The 21,244-nt window shown below is 41.9% G+C and overlaps 1 protein-coding gene across 2 annotated transcripts in view; it reads left to right on the top strand.

Moving 5' to 3' along the window:
* Positions 1 to 21,244, top strand: part of LOC144506644 (amyloid-beta precursor protein-like) — a 189,115-nt gene that overhangs the window by 149,575 nt on the left and 18,296 nt on the right. For both annotated transcript variants that reach the window (XM_078233035.1, XM_078233034.1), the window contains 5 exons: positions 15,952 to 16,085; positions 16,355 to 16,429; positions 16,746 to 16,904; positions 18,517 to 18,645; positions 19,809 to 19,908. In XM_078233035.1, coding sequence (XP_078089161.1) covers positions 15,952 to 16,085; positions 16,355 to 16,429; positions 16,746 to 16,904; positions 18,517 to 18,645; positions 19,809 to 19,908 — 597 coding nt within the window. The remainder of the gene's footprint in view (positions 1 to 15,951; positions 16,086 to 16,354; positions 16,430 to 16,745; positions 16,905 to 18,516; positions 18,646 to 19,808; positions 19,909 to 21,244) is intronic.

A 21,244-nucleotide genomic window follows, 5' to 3' on the forward strand; every position in this document is an offset into this window, starting at 1 on the left:
CAGCCGTTAACTTTATACCTTTACTTAACTCTTCTTCAGTTGGCTCAAACTGACGGTCTACTGGTCTGCATAACCCTATTTTTGAGTGCAGCTCTCAGATATTCACTCAGTTTTGCATCGTCCTCACTATATAGCATCATTGACCATAGTTCACATCTTGTTTGCTTAGTGCCAGTCCTTGGTACAATCCAACTTTTGGCTTTGAAATTCTGTCTCTCCCCCACACTGCTTCTTCTAGCGCTCTTTGTATGTGTCTTGTAATAGTCGTACATACTTCTCAGGGACTCCACAAATTCTAGTTCATCTTCAGATGATTCAAGTTCAGATTTCTTCCTCAATTGATTAATACAATCTTCATGTTGCATTGACCTCGTCAATATTTTTCCATCATTTGTCTCAAAATGGCATCAATGGTGATTCTTCCAGGCATGAATCCAGTTGACCTTCGTGGATTCCCACTTTTTTTCCATGATTCTCTGCCACACCTTGAAGTTATGTGGTAGGAGTTCAGTTCCTTGGTAGTTTTTGCAATTTTTAATGTCTCCCTTTCCTTAGAGTATTGTTATCAAAATGCTTTGTTTCCTTACCCTTTGAATTTTATCTCTTATAATAACACAATTGAGTAACTTATCAGGACCTGGACCCTGTATTCACCTAGGGGAGGTCCTTATTTCTTGTGGTATCTCATGGAATCATACAGCACAGAAGAGGCCCATCGAGTCCACACTGACACATCAGAAATACCTGACCTCCCACCTAATCCCATCTGCCAGCACTTGGCCCATAGCCTTGAATATTATGATGTGCCAAGTGTTCATCCAGACATCTTTTAAAGGATGTGAGTCAACCCACCTCTACCACCATAGAATCTTCCCAGGCAACACGTTCCAGACTGTCACCACCCTCTGGGTAAAGTTTTTTCCTCACATCCCCCCCCCCCCCTAAACCGCCTTCCCCTCGCCTTGAACCTATGTCTCCTCGTGACTGACCCTTCAACTAAGGAAAACAGCTGCTCCTTATCCACTCAGCCCATGTCTCTCATAATCTTATACACCTGGATCAGGTCGCCCCCCTCAGACTTCTCTGCTCTACAAAAACAATCCAAGCCTATGCAACCTCTCTTCATAACTTAAATGTTCCATCCCAGGCAGCATCCTGGTGAATCTCCTCTGCACCTCTTCCAGTGCAATCACATCCTTGCGATAATGTGGCCACCAGAACTGCACACAGTACTCTAGCTGTGGCCTCACCCAAGTTCTATACAACTCCAACATGACTTCCCTGCTTTTGTAATCTATGCCTTGATTAATAAAGGCAAGTGTCCCGTGTGCCTTTTTCACCACCCTACTAACATGCCCTTCTGCTTTCAGAGATCTGGGACAAACACGTCAAGGTCCCTTTGTTCCTCAGAACTTCTTAGTGTCCTACCATTCATTGAGTACTTTTTTGTCAAATTACTCCTTCCAAAGTGTATCACCTCACACTTTTCAGGGTTAAATTCCATCTCCCACTTATCTGCCCATTTGACCATTCCGTCTATATCTGAAGTCATTGAACTCAGGAAACATAGTGGAGGACATGCCCCTGTCTATATCAATGGAGACGAAGTAGAAATGGTCGAGAGCTTCAGGTATTTAGGTGTCTAGGTCACCAACAACCTGTCCTGATCAGAAAGCCCACCATCGCCTTTACTTTCTCAGAAGACTAAGGAAATTTGGCATGTCAGCTACAATTCTCACCAACTTCTACAGATGCACCATAGAAAGCATTCTTTCCTGTTGTATCACAGCTTGATATGGCTCTTGTTCTGTCCAAGACTGCAAGAAATTACAAAAGGTCATGAATGAAGCCCAATCCATCACTGAAACCAGACTCTGTCTACACTTCCTGCTGCCTCGGCAAAGCAGCCAGCATAATCAAGGACCCCACATATCCCGGCATACTCTCTTCCACCTTCTTCCGTCGGGGAAAAAGATACAAAAGTCTGAGGTCATGTATCAACTGATTCAAAACAGCTTCTTCCCTGCTGCCATCAAACTTTTGAATGGACCTACCGCGCATTAAATTGATCTATCGCTACACCCTAGCTATGACTGTAACATTACATTCTGCACTTTCCTTTCCTTCCCTATGTACAGTATGTTTTGCATAGCGTGCAAGAAACAATACTTTTCACTGCATGCTAATAATATGTGACAATAATAAATCAAATCAAACCTTGTAGCCCAAGACACTCCGTCCAATCTTTGTGTCATCCGCAAACTTACTAATCCTACCCCCCACATAGTCATCAATGTCATTTATATAAATTACAATAATAGGAGGCCCAACACAGATCCCTGTGGTATGCCACTGGACACTGGCTTCCAGTCACTAAAGCAGCCTTCTAGCATCACCTTCTATCTAAAGGATTTTCAGAGTAACTTCATTGCAGTGTTAATGTAAGCCTACTTGTGACACTAACAAATAAATAAGCTAAAACTAAAAAAATCTCCTATAACTGAGCCAATTTTGAATCCACTTTATCAAATTACCCTGTATCTTATGTGAATTTATCTTTACAAGTCTCCCATGTGAGATCTTGTCAAAGGTTTTGCTGAAATCCACATAAACTACATTGACTGCACTACCCTTGTCTACACACCTGGTCACCACCTCAAAAAATTCAATCAAATTTGTTAGGCATGACCTCCCTCTGACAAAGTCATGCTGACTATCCTTGTTCAGGCTTTGCCTCTCCAAGTGAAGATAGCTGCTTTCCGTCAGATGCTTCTCTAATAGTTTCCCTACCACTGATGTGAGACTCGCTGGTCTGTAGTTCCCTGGTTTATCTCTACACCTTTTTTAAATAGCGGAACCACATTAGCTATTCTCCGGTCGTCTGGCACCTCCCCCGTGGACAGAGAGGACTTGAAAATTTGGGTCAGAGCCCCTGCAATCTCCTCCCGTGCCCCCCACAGCAGCCTGGGGCACAATTCATCCAGACCTAGAGACTTACCCACTTTTAAGGCTGCCAACACTTCCAATACCTTGCCCTTCCCTCTGTCAATTTGTTCAAGAACCTCGCAGCCTCTCTCCCTGAATTCCATACCATCGTCCTCATGCTCTTGAGTGAAGACGGATGTGAAGTATTCATTCAACACTCTACCAATGTCCTCTGGCTCCGCCACAGATTGCCCCCTTGGTCCCTAATGGGGCCTACTCTTTCCCTGGTTATCCTCTTCCCATACACTCATAGAATATCTTGGGATTTTCCCTACTTATACCAGCCAGAGCTTTCACACATCCCCTCTTTGCACTCCTAATTGCTTTCTTGAGCTCCAGCCTGCACTTTCTATACCTCACTAATGCCTCCACTGATTAGCTCCCATTGTATTTTTTAAAAGCCTTTATTTCCCTTCTCACTGTATCCTGAATATCTCTGGTCATCCATTGTTCTCTGGGCTTGTTATTTTTACCTATCACCCTCGAGGGAACATGCTGAGCTTGCACTCTCGCCATTTCCTTTTTGAATGCTCCCCCCTACTCTTCTGTAGATTTTCCCATTTGTGCTGTTACCAGTCTACCTTGGCCAGATCCTGTCTTATTTTACTAAAATCTGCTCTCCCCCATCCAAAAATTTTTTTGCAGTTTGTCTAATTCCTTGTCCATAACAAGCTTAAATTGTACCATATTCAGATCGCTATCACTAAAATGCTCCCCCACCACCACCTCAACCACCTGTCCAGCTTCATTCCCAAGAATCAGGTCCAGCACAGCTCCCTCCCTTGTTGGGCCCTCCACATATTGATTTAAAAAGTTCTCCTGTGCACATTTCAAGAAATGTACTCCATCCAAGCCTTTAACACTATGGATATTCTAATGAATGTTGGGAAAGTTGAAATTACCTAATATGACCCTATTGTTGTTTTTACACACCTCCACAAACTGAGCGCATATTTGCTCCTCAGTATCCCTCTGACTATCTGGGGGTCTATAATAAACACCTAACAATGTGGCTGCCCCTTATTTATTCCTAAGCTCTACCCACAAAGCTTCATTTGATGCCCCCTCCAAGATATCATCTCTCCTTACTGTAGTAACTTACTCCTTAACTAATAATGCAATGCCTTCTCTTTTATCTCCTCCCCTGTCTCGCCTGAAGATTCAATATCCTGGAATGTTGAGTTGCCAATCGTGTCCTTCCTTCAACCATGCCTCTGTGATGGCTACTATATCACACTTCCACGTGTCAATCATTGCCCTCAATTCATCCGTTTTACCTGCAATACTCCTGGCGTTAAAGTCGAGGCTGTCCAACCTGGCCTTACTCCCTTGAAACTTAATACAGCTGCGCTCCCTCTGTTTTGCTGTATGATTCCATGCCCTTATTCTGCTAACAGTCTGTGTCCCCTCCTCCTGCCAAGTTAATTTAAACTCCTCCCAACAGCACTAGCAAGATGTTCCACAAGGATGTTCCACAAGGATGTTAATCCCATTCTGGTTCAGATGTAGACAGTCCCGCTTGTACAGGTCCCACCTTCCCCAGAAATGGTCCCAGTAATCCAGGAATCTAAATCCCACCCTCCTGCACCAACTCTTAAGCCACGTATTCATCTGTACCATCCTCCTATTTCTGTGCTCACTAGCACATGGCACTGGGAGTAATCCTGAGATTACAACCCGAGAGGTCTTGCTTTTTAGTCTACTGCCTAACTCTCTGAATTCTTGATGCAAGACCTCATCCCTCTTTCTATCTATGTCATTGGTATCAACATGTACCATGAACTCTGCCTTATCACCCTCCCCCTTCAGAAAGCTCACAGTCGCGGACCCTGTCAGCGCACTCATCAGCTTCCAAAATGGAATACCCCAAGGGACTCCTGAACTACCTGCCTACATCTCTTGGACTGCCTGGTAGTCACCCATTCCCTTCCTCAAGTCCCTTCAGCTGTGGTGTGCCCACCTCCCTAAATGTGCTATCCTCAATGCCCTCAGACTCTTGGATGCTCCATAGTATCCCCAACCATTCGGGCTCTGAAATTCGAGTTTCCCGGAGCTGCAACTGGACACGAATGCTGGGCCCGTGTACTGGATGTCTTCCCGGCCTCCCACATGGAGAAAGAAGAGCGAACACAGCTTCGCATTCTCATGCCATGACTAAACCCTTTAGGTTTAAAAACTTTATAAGATTTTTAAAAATAAGAAATAAAGTAAATAATTCCCTACCCTTGCCTATACGTCGGTATAGGCAAGAGTACAGGAGATATCTCATCGGGCCTATTGCTTTCCTGTTTTTAATTCCTTTTGGTGCTGTTCAGATTTCTTCCAGATTAATGCTCGTTAACATTCCTTGATTTCCAGCTACCTCTTGGGTCTTTATTCTCAGGTTTTCTTTATTCTTAAACCAGTTAAAGTATTAGCCCCATCTCTTTAATTGCATTCTCCTTCACTCAGTTTACTCCACCTTAATCGTTGATTGTATATTTCTCACTTTTATTTAAGATATCTCTAACAGCCCTTATTCTGAAAGTATCTTTTTGTCCCTCTTTGATATCAAGACTTCCATACATTTCATCCACATCTTCCTCTAGCAATCACTTCTTTTGCATCTTTTTTGCCTTTTTTCTACTGGTCTTTAACATGTTGGAGCCTCTCTCCATTTCTTCAACAGTTCCTCTTTTTTTAATTGCACTTTTCATTCCACTAGACTTCCAACTTTTCTCTTCCTCTCTGATGATCCATACACTTTTGCACCAGTTTTCCCAATCAAGATTGCAACCAAATTCCACCAGTCTTCCACAGTGTCTATCTTAGCAACTTCCATTTCTCTCAGCTGTCTCTCCATCTGCTTCCTGAATTCCCCCTTCACTTGTGGATCTTTGAGCTTCCACCACCTGATGGTATGTCTATCTCTTGTCTGCTGCCAGTTTTATTTTCTTTACAGCCAGCTATGCCATCAGCACACTGTTTCCTGGATAGTGCCTTGCTTTTGAAAACTTTGCAGTTCCTTGCTTCCTTTTCTAACCATGATGTAGTCTGGCTGTGTTTCTCTACCTCCACTGTTTGTAGAGGTTGATTTCTGCATTTTTGGGACCAGATGTTTAATATTACCATTTGATATGACACAGCAAATTCCAGGATCTTATTTCCTCCTTTGTTTACTTCTCCAAAATGGTATCTATGTTGTGCTCTTTCTCTCCCCACATGTACATTTAGGTCACCTGCCACCACTGGTCTGTCACTGCTTGGTATTGAATTATGTTGTCCATCTGTTGCCAGAATCCTTTTTCTCCTCTGGTCCACACCCACTCTCTGAACCAAATATATTCCAGATTTTGCCCCCATTTTCTAGCGAACTTTTAACAATTCGGTCTACTGCCAATACCTTGGCCTTCATTTCCTTGCTTAGTATTATTCCAACATCAACATCATTGGTTCTCCCATCTCGCCCATGGTAGTAAAATTTATAACCGCTACCAATTTATCTTGCTTTGCTGCCCTTCCTCGTTGTTTCCTGGAGACCCATGACTTCTCACCATCAGGTCAATTCTTTAACTGTTTCATTAAGCTACTGACATCTAGACAGCTGTTTCGAGTTTAGTCACCTTTTCATTTCTCTTTTGGTCTTTCTTTCTTTAGTCCATTGCTCACAGGGTTCAGGCAGAGATCCTAGACATTGCTTGCGGGGTAACCCGAACATGGGTGCCACTTCCATTCATATAACCCATCATTTGGAATTGGCAAATAGTTTTACAGCTGGGTACCCTCTCCATTTTTCCAGGCTTGGGACTGGTACCCATACTCACTCACTCACTTTCCCACACCTGACTGCTGTTAGAGCTTCTTAACAAATAATTCCCTATTTCTGCTTCAACTTTAAATCCCTGTGTTAAACCTTTTGCTCATTTATCAAACTGCGGAACAAACTCTAATTACAAAGCACTTGTGTTTAGCCCAATTTTCTTTATAAATATATTAACAACTGGAGACTGAATTCAGATGCTAATTTTAGAGCTCTTAAATTAGTCTGCCCCATTTAATTTAAATAGTAGTGTCATGGACGGCGTGAGAGAACTGGTGAAATCTCTGTTCGCCCCACTCCCAACTATCTATAATTACTGATTTTTATTTTTGTGTGTTTTTGGAAACCCCTGAATGTGTGTATAATTTGAATAATCAACAGCAAGCTTTTCATGGGTTTGAAGAAATAAAGATTGGCCAGGATTTTCCACTCCCATTTGAGTCGGGCAGGTTGGCAATGAGTGGAAAATATCACGAGAAGACCAAAGTCGCATTTCAAGTGGATGTCATAAAACAAAGGAGGAGGATGTAGTCTATCAATCGAAGAATATCATAAGCTCTCTAAGCCTGTTCTATTTCGGATCTGCCAAAACAGCAAACTGACCTCCTGGTAATGAGACTACAAGAAATGTGCCAAAATTGTTTGCAGGATTTTCTCGAAATGAGGCACCATGTAAGTCAAGTCAATTTCTTGTAGTCTCACCATCAGGAGGTCAGTTTTAGTAGATCCTAAATAGAACAGGCTTGGAGAGCTTATGATGTTGTAGCTTTCAGATCCTACTTGAGCACAGATGTTACTGCCTTTTCCTGTGCGCCTCTTTCTGCAGACCGCATCTGAAGATTGAAAGGACTGCCCCACCATGTGACTCTTGACAATTGTGGTTTCATTACCCAAATAAAGCAATATTTTTCAATTGATAAACTACATCCTCCCCCTTTGTTTTATGACGTCCATTTTGATGATTAAGAGGGTTGTCTACGAAGTATAGCCCATGAGCCGAATCCAATTACAAAGCCCCTCTATGCAGTCTCCGGAGATGATTTTGACCGGTTAAACAGATAAGTTGCAATGGAAGATTGTTCAAGGAAAAGCTCCTCCAATGACAGGTTGTTGGTCCCCCACATTGAGCCTATCAGCAACAAATGTGGGAGAGAAACAATCCGTGAATGGAGGAATGCAAACAGGAACAGTGGGGAGTTCGGGCTCGGGAAAACAGTGTGCTGGAAAGGGGAGGCAATGGAAGCAGGGTGCTGGGGAGGAAGTGTGAGAGAGAGAGGTATTTGTGAGTATGCGCTAGAGGGTTTGTGAGAGTGTGCACGCATGAGAGGGCTCGTGAGACTGCACGCACATGCGAGAGAGGGTGAGTGAGTGTGAGAGACTGCCTTACACCCAGTCTCAAGTTACTCACTCTCATCCACATACTCCCAAAGCATACACATGCTCATTTCCCCACCCACATACATTGACCCTCTCACAAGCTGGTTCTTTTTATTACTTTTTTAAAAAAATTAATAATTTATTGCTTTTGCATTGCCTTTTGCTCAGAAATCATTTCTTTCCTTAAAACCCCAACTTGTTTAAAATTTCAGTTTATTGTTCTGCCAAACCTTATTTTTCAAATGTTAATCTTTGGCCCCTTGAGTGAGGATAATATGCCAATGTGGCCCCCGAGCGAAAAGGTTGGACGAGCCAGGGTTAAGCCACTTGCTATTTGAAAAGACTCATTCAATTCAGGAATGCCTTCTTGATGGTCTCCCAGGATATGTGTAATTAGCACCATTTTGTTTGAAATCCCTGTTTGTCTTTAGAGTTCAGCCAGACTGAGTCAGTTTCTTGAAAACATAGACCCAGTCAGCTGACCTCTCAAGACTATCTTTGTCAAAGCACGTTGTCCAATTTTTAAAACAGCGAGCCAATTCAATACATTCCAGACTGAATAAAGTTTGTAATTTTTTTCAGAAGTTTTCTGGGTATGACATTTGGGAATGATCAAAAGTAGTTCAGCCTATCTAGTATATTGTCTGTTTTCTTTTCAGAGGTGATCTGACTTTTCTTGATTTGAACTAATAAATGTGGCAGATTTCTGATGAGGCACTGAAACAGCCTTAATCAAACTTGCAAATGATGCTGAGATGGCATTAATTTTTTTTTTAGTTATATCCAATCAAAGTCTCTGCCAGAGAGACATTACAGATCCAAGCTGACAAGACAAGCTCCCCATTTCCGGTCCTGAGCTCAATCTACATGATCCAAGCTGATAGGAGCAGGCATTGCACCCCTTCCAGTGCTTGATCTCATTTGTATCTTAGCCAAAAGGCCGAGATGACGTTTAAAAAAAATTGCTTCAAATGAAGCCTCAGTGTAACCTCATTGACTTCTATCAACTGCAGAATCAAAAGCTACACTTGATCTGAGATAGCATTAATTTTTTTTTTGTTTATATGCAATTCAATCCAATCAAAGTCCAATTCAAAGTCTCAGCAAATGAGACATTCCAGATCCAAGCTGACAAGACAGGCATACCACTTCCTGTCTTGGGCTTGATCTACATGATCCAAGCTGATTGGAGCAGGCATTGCACCTTCTCCATGGGTTGATCTCATTTGCATCTTAGCCAAAAGGCCTAGATGCCGCTTTAAAACATTGCTTCAAATGAAGCCTCATGACTTCAACCAAGTGCGGACACCAAAACTACACTTGATCGTGGCCAAAAAGCATGACATTAAATGCTGGCCTTCCCCAATAACATTCAGCCCATGAATAAATGGAATCCTCTGCAAACATTTGACATAACTAACTCAACATCCCCTTCCAGTGCTTCTTGCCTGTTAACAAAGCAGTGGGACTGGCCTCATTTGACTCCACTCTTTACCTATCACAATTTTAGGCAGATAATGTTCAGCAGCAACCTCTCTATGTGGTTATTTTTGGGGTCTTGTCAAGAATTCATCCTTGGCCTTCCTGATCTGTATGTGGATTCTTGGGGATGTCATTGGCTACAGATGTAAATAAGTAAGTTCTAAGTCAGCACCAAGCCCGTTGAGTCTAATCCTAGTTTCTTGCTCACCCCCAATATATCATAGAATCTCTGCAATGCAGAAGGAGGCCTTATGGCCCACCGAGTCTGCACCGACCACAATCTCACCCAGCTCCTATCCTCGTAGCATCACGTATTTACCCTGATAGTCCCCCTGACACTAAGGGGCAATTTAGCATGGCCAATTAACCTAACCCGCATATCTTTGGACTATGGAGGAAACCGGAACACCCAGAGGAATCCCACGCCGATGCGAGGAGAATGTGCAAACTCCACACAGATAGTGACCTAACCTGGGAATCGAACCCATGCCCCTGGCACTGTGATCTTTTCGTATATTTAGTGCTATTTATTCTTAAAGGTTTTTTCCTTTTTGGGATGTGTGCTGTATACAAGATGCACTGAGGGAACTCACCAAGGCTCCTTTAACAGCTCCTACATAACCTGCAAACTGCCACTTACAAAGACAAGGGCAGAAAATGCATGGGAACACCACCACTTGCAAATTCCTCTCCAAGCCACACACCATCCTGACTTGGAACTGTATCACTGTTTCTTCACTGTCACTGGATTCAACTACTGGAACTCACTTCCTAACAGCTCTGTGGGTTTACCGACACCTCATGGACTGCAGCAGTTCAAGAAAAAGGTGGCTCACCATTACCTTCTCCATACAGCAATTTGGCGTGGGCAGTAAATGTTGGCCTTGTCAGTAATACCCACATTCCAAAAAAGAAAAACCTTAAAAACAAATACAGCTAACAAATAATGAAGCTTTGATATTCGACAGAAGTAAGCTTCCTACAAAATAGTTACATTTTGAACTGCACTTAAACATGCAAATCAAAATTACCTCAAATGTGGTCAATAGATCTCCCCCTTCAAATCTGGCTTTTTGCTAGTGAGGGAGAGCACTGGATCAACTTGTTTGAGAGTAGCTCAAGTGATGGTGAAAATTGAAGCCTGCATGCTACTGCTGGAGTATGAGTTGTACGAAATGAAGGACTTTGTGTAATGGTATTTCTGAGTACAGAGCTTGCTATTTATTTATTTAGTATTTCAGGTGAATTGAAGTGGTGTGAGATGGCTTTGTCTGCAAGGCACAGTGAAAGCACACTGCACAATACCTGTCTCTTTGAGGTGAAATTTGGCTTCCCGTCTCTATTCTAGAAGAGAACAAAATCCTCCAGACACTATTCCAAACAATAGTTGTGTTTGATCTGCCGCCTCTTAGACTTCTGGCAACCTTGCAAGTTTATAACTAAGTCTGACCCAAGATGATGATGGATTCTCCATTTACAACTTCAAACACTTCTCAGTTTCAAGAGCTCAGAGTGCATTGTTCACGTTAAGTTTATTAACCTATACTTTGGGAATATGATGTCATTTAAAAAGTTGTCTTGCAATGAGGTATCATTTAAAAATCGTGATGTTAGGATTTGTCAGTTCCATTTTATTTGAAGCAACACAGTTAAGTCTATTTAAAATTAAGTCTATCTGTTGCCCGTTGGGATCCATTTTTCCTACCTCAAGCCTCATTGGCCTTTTATTTTGAATTTTATTTTGTCCATAAGAAAGAATTTTATGGGCATCAGGATCCTCCCCATGAGTCCCCTGATGGACCCCTAACATGCCCCATGTCACAACCTTGCACACAACCTGCCACCCTGCACCAACCATGACTGCCAAATGTTTAGCAACTGGCACTGTTTTCTCTTTCTCTCTTGCTAAGGTGGCTTACCTGGTTTCTAGTGAAGGTATTCAGGAGGTGTTGGGATAGGGACTTGGCATACAGGAGGCACTGACATTTTTTGTTTCCCTCCCTTAATCCACTTAGTTACATTTTGCAGTCAACTGGTTCCTGTGCTCTTGGCTCAGCTGTATAACTGGAATCAATATTAATGGTAATCTTGTCTCCTTACAAACTATTTGGGGCTTCATGATATTTATTCAAGCCTGGCTTGTTTGTAACAGAAATACCCCAGTGGCATTTGTTTTAAAATCATTTAGTACCCAATACCACCTCCTGCAATAAAAGAGAAAATGTGGTACTGAGGTACAAATCTTTCATCAGTCATAGATTAAAATTGCTGCATCCAGTGCAGAAAATGTGAAGATGTCACAGACAGATAGTGTTTATTTAATGATCAGGAATTAACTACACTGCACTTCTAGCGATGGTAGCATTAGATTCATTGGCCACGATTTTCCGGCTGCATCGCGCCCAGCAGAGAACGCGTTAGAGAGGAGCAGGGCTGGCAAATTGTAGGTGAGTGGTTTAGCGTGTTCTGTGCCAGTGGGAAACCTCATGGTATCTTCCCACCCACCATTCCCAGACGTAAACCAGATCAACGTGTTTAAATGAGGAGTGCGGTCATGAAGGGAGACCCATTGGGAGGACCCTAGTGTCTACAGTCTTTTTTGGGAAGGGGCTGGGTAAACATCCCTCCAATAAGGGGAGGAGAGGGGTCCCCGGTATCCCTGGGGGTCCTCAGTTTCAATTTGAGATCGAGGAGCCCTTAAAAATGGTGCTGAATCACTGTGAAGCCTGGCTTGCCGGTGTGTTTAGGCCCCGGCCCCCTCAGAGCCAATGCAAGACTCCGAAAGACGTGCTAGTTGGGTACATTGGCCATCCTAAATTCTCCCTCAGTGTACCCGAACAGGCTGGAGAGTGGCGACTAGGGGATTTTCACAGTAACTTCATTGCAATGTTAATGTAAGCCTACTTGTGACACTAATAAATAAACTTTAAACTTTAGCTTTAAGCTTTAAACTCACCTCTCTCCCAAAAAACTGACTAAGTGTGGGGAAAAATGCAATCTGATTCACACCAACATATCCAGTGCAAATCACACCAGTTTTCTCACCCGAAGTAGCACTTAGTCATTTTTTGGGATAATTCCGCCTGCTCTTTCATGTCCAATGCACTTATTGCTTCATGTCTAATTTCCTTTGGGTGTTTTAAAAATGTATGCGCAATCTGCCTCTCTCTCACATCAATATTTGGCTTTGACTTTTGTTTCTGGTCAGGTCATCAGCTGGATTTTTAACCTGACGAGTTTCTGTGGCTTATGCCAGTCTTTCAATTTGTAACATTTGCATCAACCACAAACAGTCTTCATTGATTTTGGTTTCTTTAAAGTAAAACTTATCCTAAAGCACTGCTCTTCTGACACTCGGCTGTACAGAAGATCTATAAATTCCATGAAAATCGGATGCAAGTGTACTGATCGAGAAGAGTTCATTCAGTTTACTTCAAGATAGACTTTGAGTGCTGCAGGTGCTACACCTGCCCTCTCAGCTCTTCCCTGCTCACCATCCCAGGTCCAAAACAAGTGAAGCCCAAGAAAAGCTGGAGGAACAGCACCTCATCTTCCGACTGGGCACTTTACAGCCTTCCAGGCTGAATATTGAATTCAACAACATCAGAATATGAACTCTCTCCTCCACCTTCACTCCATTTCTGCTCATTTGATTTCATTTCTTTTCATCTTATTGATCCATTTTGTAAGATATTTTTATTTTTACACTACTGAAATTTCACTCCCCCTCCCCCTCCCCACGGGGGGGCCAACTGGTTGTCCAGTGACAATCTGAACCTTTGTTCTTTCATTCACACATTCTGATCTCTTAATGGATCCTCTTTCCTCATCATCATTTGCATTCCCTTTGTCCAAGTGCAGCCCCACCCCACTACCCCAACCTAATAGTATAAATCTTGTCTGATTTTCTTTTCCTTCAGCTCTGACACAGGGTCGTCCCGACTTGAAACATTGACTCTATTCTTTCTACAGATGCCGTCAGATCTGCTGAGTTTCTCCAGCATTTTCTGTTTTTGGCTGAATTATTTATACCATGTGATAGAGTATTCTACTTGCCTTTCATTTTCTTGCCAGATAGTATATATTCTAATGTGTTGAAGGAGATCAGGCAGAAAATCTGTTGGTCATTGATGACTTGTTATGGAAGAATTTCTGTTTTTTGTGATGTTCAACTGGCAACACCTTTTGAAATCCCAGACACTGGAACCTTCAATGAGATGAGAAAAAAAATTAATGAGAAATTGCTAGTGTGGGTTGAGGAGGAAAACCTGATGGACAGACGTTTGGGCTTTGAAAATTATAGACAGGGTAGAGAATAGCAATCTTGTGATGTAAGTTTTCAGAAAGCCTTTGACTAAGTCTCACACAAAAGACTTCACATTTTGTTAAAGCCACAAGAATCGACAATAAATTGAGCAAATAAAATTGTAGATCAGAAATTATGGGCCAGAATTTTACATTGTTTGTGCGGGCACGCACCCAATGAAATCACATGAGAAAATTTCAGGCGCACGTCTCAATGTCATTGTGCATTCACGCAATATTTCAGTTAGCAGGCTCACACGGGAGTCTGGAATGCATCCATTGACAATGAAGCGGGCAATTAGGCCCATTAAGGGATTTTACATGGGCTGTCTACTTTTACAGTTGGCGGGCGGGTCAGTTGGCCAGGCGGCCTTCACATTTTATCCACAATGTTGATCCAGGCAGAATGAAATGTCAGGGCTGAAATAAAATTTAAAAAGGAGTCTGGGGACTGCAGTTTTCAGAGTTTTGCTGTCAGGTGTTTGAATGTGCTGCCTGGACATAATTTGCTGTGTTTTCTCATCGGAATTTCATTTGTAGAAGTCTGCAGCTCCCTGAGACAGCTCCACAGCAACTGTCTGCCTTGAGGGAGCTCAGTGGAAGTGTCCGCCTGCACCCTTTTCTTGGTGTATGGCCTCTTGCCACTCTTCTTGGTGCATGTTTCATGCTGGCTACCTATTGATTGTAGTAAGAAGTCTCACAACACCAGGTTAAAGTCCAACAGGTTTAATTGGTAGCAAAAGCCACTAGCTTTCGGAGCGCTGCCCCTTCATCAGGCGAGTGGGAGTTCTATTCACAAACAGGGCATATAAAGACACAAACTCAATTTACAAAATAATGGTTGGGATGCGAGTCTTTACAGGTAATCAAGCCTTAAAGGTACAGACAATGTGAGTGGAGAGAGCGTGACTACCTATTGATTGGCCAGCCAGTGTGAAATCTCATTCAGGAACCGATTGCAGTGGAAGCACTGTGGTAAACCACTGTTAAGCTTATTGCCTGTGTGTTTGTGACATGCCTGGGCATGCCCCTGCCGGCCCTGCCTGAGACTCCTCCCCGCCCCTGGTCCAGGTATAAAGGTGACTGCTCCCCACCCCCCTGCCTCAGTCTCTGGACCAGTTCATCAGCATGGGTGTGCTCCAAGTCTTTTGCGAATAAAAGCCTATTTGTTCTTGCATACAAACTAGTCTTTGATTGATAGTGCATCAAGCACATTTTGCATCTCCTTCCAAGCCCACTGAGTGTGCACACCCAACAGGCGCAAAATTCAAGTCATGAATGATGAGCACACAATTGAAGTGTAAAAAGGCACATAATACAAAGGGGCCTAAAGTTATTTGCAGATATATGTTATGTGCAGAATATATGCTGAATACATTTTTAAAAGTTAATAGAACACTAGGATGTTTATCTAGAACAATAGGACATAAATATACAGGAATTATGTTAATATTTTAAAATACAAGGATTTGAGCAAGTAGTATTTATTTTGGCAACCACATCACAATATGGTCTGTATGTTAGGTTACAGGGAAAGCAACAAGTACATGGTCAAGGAGAAGCAAGTATTATAAGGGGTAAATTGTAGGAACGGCAGGTGGCAACGAATTCCAGGCTATGTATGTGTCATAGCAGCAGTGCAACAAATCTTTACAACACAGTGAGGACACTGTGGAGGGATGGCGGGTGGGTGAATGCTTATGATATATTTGGAATGAGAAAGAACAAGAGGATATTTCACCAACAATAGCCATACTGATGGAACAAAGACAGTAAAAAATACATTGGAGAGGGAGACTGGAAATGAGACCAGGGCCAATAACCAAACTTTTTCTTGCATCTTGTCCAGGAAGATGAGGGATATAAGAGCCTCCCCAAGATCTTGTACCAATAATAAAGTCTGGATGGAGTTAGGCTTTTACAGACTTGGTTCACTTAGCCTTTTTCAAATTCTTTCCTGGGACGCTTTGATTAAGAACTTCTTTTGTCATTTCTATCTTTAGTCCCTACCACAGCTGCTAGCACCCCAGATGCTGTTGACAAATACCTTGAAACGCCTGGTGATGAGAATGAGCATGCTTATTTCCAGAAGGCAAAGGAGAGGTTGGAGGCCAAACATAGAGAGCGCATGTCAAAGGTTGGTTTAATTTCCCCTCGCCTTTTTTTTGGTCTTTGCATCTGTAATTTGATTAACTGCAACTTTGCTGGTCCTGTATAATATCTATTTAATTAATGTTATCACTGACCTTAGAACCCATATACTGTTCTCATTGAAGCAAATAAACTAAAAACCAATCCAGTGTGTTTGCATGACACTAGTTGCAGCCCGCTTCTCGGGTTCCTGGTTTTAATTTTGAGAAATGTTAGTCATGACCTGGGTATTTTAATAGACTGTGTTATCTTTAGATAATGAGGGAATGGGAAGAAGCTGAGCGTCAAGCTAAAAACCTACCTAGAGCTGACAAAAAGGCTGTCATTCAGGTAAACATAAATGCGATCTTTTTTTAACCCTGCATGCAAAATTCATGAATGTGGATGCAACATTGTTTTTAGCATAGTTGTTGGAAAGGGAAGGGAATGCATGACTAGTTTTAATGTTGTAAATTATTGAGATTTATTCTACATCCATGTTCCAGCTTTGTAAGTTGGCGTGACACTGTTGTACCTTTTGTATGCTAGATCTTGTCTGCACTGTTATTATAAATCACTGTCTACATTTTACAACCTTCCACTTTTGAATTAAAACTTGGAAGCAAGTACCATTTTGTTTAATGGGTGCCATTTGTGATCTTTTAAGCGTTTCCAGGAGATGGTAGAATCACTAGAGCAGGAAGCAGCAAGTGAGAGGCAGCAGTTGGTAGAGACCCACATGGCAAGGGTGGAAGCCATGCTGAATGATAGACGCCGTATTGCACTGGAGAATTACCTTGCTGCACTGCAGGCTGATCCACCACGGGTAAGTGCAAATCTGGATGGACTAAGCAAAATTATCCATTTAGAATTGACACATTGACGTGTGAAGACCATTAGGACACTGTTAATTCAAGGGAGTTTAAAGATTTGGTTTGTAATTTGTGTTATGTTTTGAAGATTTTTTAAAAGCAAACAAAAATTGCTTCATGCTGCGAGAGGGATTTTTTTCTGCTCAGTGACATGAGCTGCCTTGTTTTTTTTTCTTAAATGGTATAGTGCATTCAGAATAAAGTTGGTTTTCAGTTACACTGTTACAGATCTGTGGGCTACTCCCTATAGGTTCCTATGTATTCTTGGTCTCTTTCCAATTGCCCTGAGAGAGGTTTGCCAAGAGGAGGCCAGCCGTTCTGCCCAAAGGAAGGAAGCATGAGGTCCAGTTAGCTTGACCCTAGCTCATTTATTTCCTGGTTGGCAGTACAATGACATTGGTAGATGTTGTGGATAAGGTTTCCTGCTCATTGTTTCAGACATGAGGCATAAACACTGGTGAAAGAGGAGACAGAATAACTTGGCAAGTGGGTGTGGGTCCTTTTTAGTTTAAAACCAAACCTGCATCAATTAAGTTTTATTTTCTTCTGGGCCCACCTTAATTTTTCAGTGTTTCAGGAATTCGAGGCCCGCATTCTCATGAAGCTACCAGTGGTTCCTTGGGACCTGCATGTATCCGCTAGGGCAAAGAGTGGAATCTACTTGCTCGAACTATGCATTCCTGAAACTTTGATCCTCTTCAGGATGAGGAGTGCTGAGAGTAAAATAGAATTTCAGCTTCTGCTATGTGCCTGGTAAAACAGGCAGTTGTGGGGCACTGAAGTTTGAGTTTTCTGAAATCTACCTCACAGTTTACTTTATCAATTAGTGAAAAGTCCGCATTAAACTGAGGTATGATTTTATTGACAAGATTAAAATATGTGAAGAATAACATGCTGCTGTTAGAGTTCTCTTGGGTATCAGCAATCCAAAGGCACACTCAGTCGACTCTTAACACAAATAGCGCTGGACACCATGCATCCAATGCAAGGTCTTTAATTGTGCACAAGGAGAACTCGCAAACGGTCAACACCGAATGAGCGGAGCGGTTCTGAGCTTACAGAGATACAGCTCAGCAGTTATCGTCAATTGCAGCAAATCAGGAACGAGAGATTTTTAACATCTTTCATTGACATACATATCCACCAATCACAGCACAGCCCTTTTGCCCTTTCTTATCCAATAGAAAACCAATCCTTCGTTAGCGTAATATATCCCCATATCTTGCTATTTGATAATCGTCATGTTAACTCGTTCTTTGTTTTCATCCTGCTGTCCTAAACTGGAATGCCGTGTTTATGGAACAATGTTTTAGATATACTTGCTTATCCTACGTACGCCACTGTTGGCCTTACTGAAGGCCTGACTGAAGGCCGTGTTTGGCTAATAATCATTCCAATACTTGACAGTTTTTTTTTTAGAATTATGGAACTTTAATTTTCACAATTGTTGCAACCTAACTGCCACACTGCTGTCTGTGGGATTTTCTAGCTTTAATTCATCTGCAAATTTGTGCCATTTTCAGCAGAAAAAAATTGTACCAAAATAACTTGGCTATTTCCTTCTAGCCCCGACATGTTCTCAATGCACTGAAGAAATATATCCGTGCTGAGCAGAAAGACAGACAGCACACCTTGAAACATTTTGAACACGTCCGCATGGTTGACCCCAAGAAGGCGGCCCAGATCAAATCACAAGTAAGAACCTGATTGAAATGTGCACCTCCATTTCAGGTTCTGCTCTTAATAGTTTTTAAGTTTTAGTAGTGTATATAATTATGTTGTGCCCAGGTTAATTTGACAATTTGATGGTTACTCTCACAAGATATGTTATCCCAAGCAAATTCTGGTTACAATGATTGGGTTCAGCTAAGGTTTTAAATTTGTGTGTAGATGTAATTTGGTTCTTTATAAACCCTCCTCCTACCTCTTTGCCAGTGTAATCTGTTTATGATTAAAGACCACCACTTATTGAGCAACCCCAGCTACTTCCATGGGTCACTCATTTCTGAATCAGGGATGGTGGAAACAAAGCTGGAAAAATACCTGACTCTGCAAGTTCATTGAAATTTGGTTTTGTGGCCTCAATAACTTGAGCACAAATGCAAAAATAGCAATGAACATTTTTTTTTCTGTCTGTACCTGAGACATCTTGGCAAGAATACACTTCCACAAGTTGGTGGCAAGCTGTGAAAACATGTCCTGGCTTTTTGCAAATCTTAACTCTTAAATCAACAATCATTATTAAACTTATTAGAATAAGTCCTGACAACTATTTGAATGTTTTGGAAGTATAAACAATGAAGGGACTGGTGCGAATACATGGGTCAGGAGGAGTGAGATCATGGAGCGATTTGGAAACAAGGATACAAATTTTAAAATCAAGATGTCACTTTCCCTGGAGCCAACATGATCAGTAAAAACAGGGGTGATGGGTAATGGAACTTGGTGTGAATAAGGACTGGAGAAGAGGAGTTGTAGGGCTTCAGGAGATTGCAGAGATGGGGAGCCATGGAGACATTTGAAAACCAGGATAAGCATTTTAAAATTGAGACATTGTTTAACCCGGAGCCAGTCTACATTTGTAAGCACAGGGAGGTGACTTAAGTGGGACCTGGTGCAAGTTAGCTCACAGGCAGAAGAGCTTTAAATGACCAAGTTTGCGTATCATGTAAGGAAAACCCTATGTAAATATAAGGGTGATACAGCTAGTTTATAAACATTTTGTTGTCACAAGAAGATGACTGATTTAGGATTTCGTACTTTTTTGCCTCTCCCAGTAACAGAAGTCAAGGATTATGAGTGAATGATTCCAAATATTTCAGTGCATCAGCTTAGTTAAAATTTCTACCTTTTTGTAGGTAATGACTCACCTACGTGTGATTGATGAACGTATGAACCAGAGCTTATCACTTCTTTACAAGGTCCCATCAGTTGCTGAGGAAATCCAAGACGAAGTTGGTACGTTCCTATAAATGTCAGTTCTTGTCTTTATTATTGTCCGTTTTAACCATGCCACAAGCAAGGCCGATGGGTCATCAGAGTAGTCATGATGTGGAAATGCCGGCGTTGGACTGGGGTGAACACAGTAAGGAGTCTAACAACACCAGGTTAAAGTCCAACAGGTTTATTTGGTAGCAAACGCCACTAGCTTTCGGAGCGCTGCTCCTTCGTCAGATGGAGTGGAAATCTCCATTCCTGACGAAGAAGCAGCGCTCCAAAAGCTAGTGGCGTTTGCTACCAAATAAACCTGTTGGACTTTAACCTGGTGTTGTTAGACTCCTTACTGTCATCAGAGTAGGCCAGTAGTCTCCTCTTCTGGTGGGTAAATGCAACGACCGATATAATCGTTTGTACAAGCCAGAAAATCCTAGATTGAATTGACCATGAAACCCCAGGCTACAGAGGGGAAATTCCTTTGCATTTATATAGTCAATCGCAGGATCATTAGACAGTATGTGTATGATTGGATGAGGACAGAATAGATTCAATTGTAGTACATGCTTCAGTTGAATTCACTGTACTCATTGTCAAATTTCTTTCTTATACAATGGTTTCTTGACTAAGATGCCAAAAACTGCTTCTGTTTGGACCTCAACAAGATCCTAATCACTTGGATAAAGGAAGAGAAAGTTGTAGAAAAAGGATTTCAAAATCCTATGCACCTTGATAAATAAAAGTAGACTTGCACTTCATTAATTTAGCACAGCTTTATGTTGATGCCAAAATGGCAACCCTGGCAGATCCAATCAATAAATACAATCCTTTTAAAAAGGAATGCACTGTAAAATTAATAGTTACTAAATTAACCTCCGTGTGGTCTGCAGTGCCAGATCTTTAAATCGCTAAACATCTAATCAATTAACGTGCCACAAAAAAATGTTGATATGAGCATTTATTAAAGTGCCTCGTCACCTAAAATATAGTCATCGTTCGTGTATAAAAGAGCACAAAACACAGTCAATAATTTAAACTGTGAGGTAAACGTATAGAACTTCAAAAAGACATAGACGAGAAGGTGGAATGGGCAGAGAGGTGGCAGATGAAGTTCCATATAGAGACGTGAGTTGATTCATTTTGTTTGGAAGAAAATGAAGAGACAATATAAAATAAGGGGTACAATTCTCTGCATTGAGGTTGAACCACAAATGGCCTCTGAAATGGAGGGCAGTTAGGGATGGGCAATAAATGCAGGTCCAACCAACGCCCACGTACCGTAAAAATTTGAATAGAAACAATGCGTAGTGTTGCGAGGAAAAAACAGGAGAATGACACTAATTCGTAATTTGGTTTGGAG

Source organism: Mustelus asterias, chromosome 17, assembly GCF_964213995.1.
Source record: "Mustelus asterias chromosome 17, sMusAst1.hap1.1, whole genome shotgun sequence".
Lineage (NCBI taxonomy): Eukaryota > Metazoa > Chordata > Chondrichthyes > Carcharhiniformes > Triakidae > Mustelus > Mustelus asterias.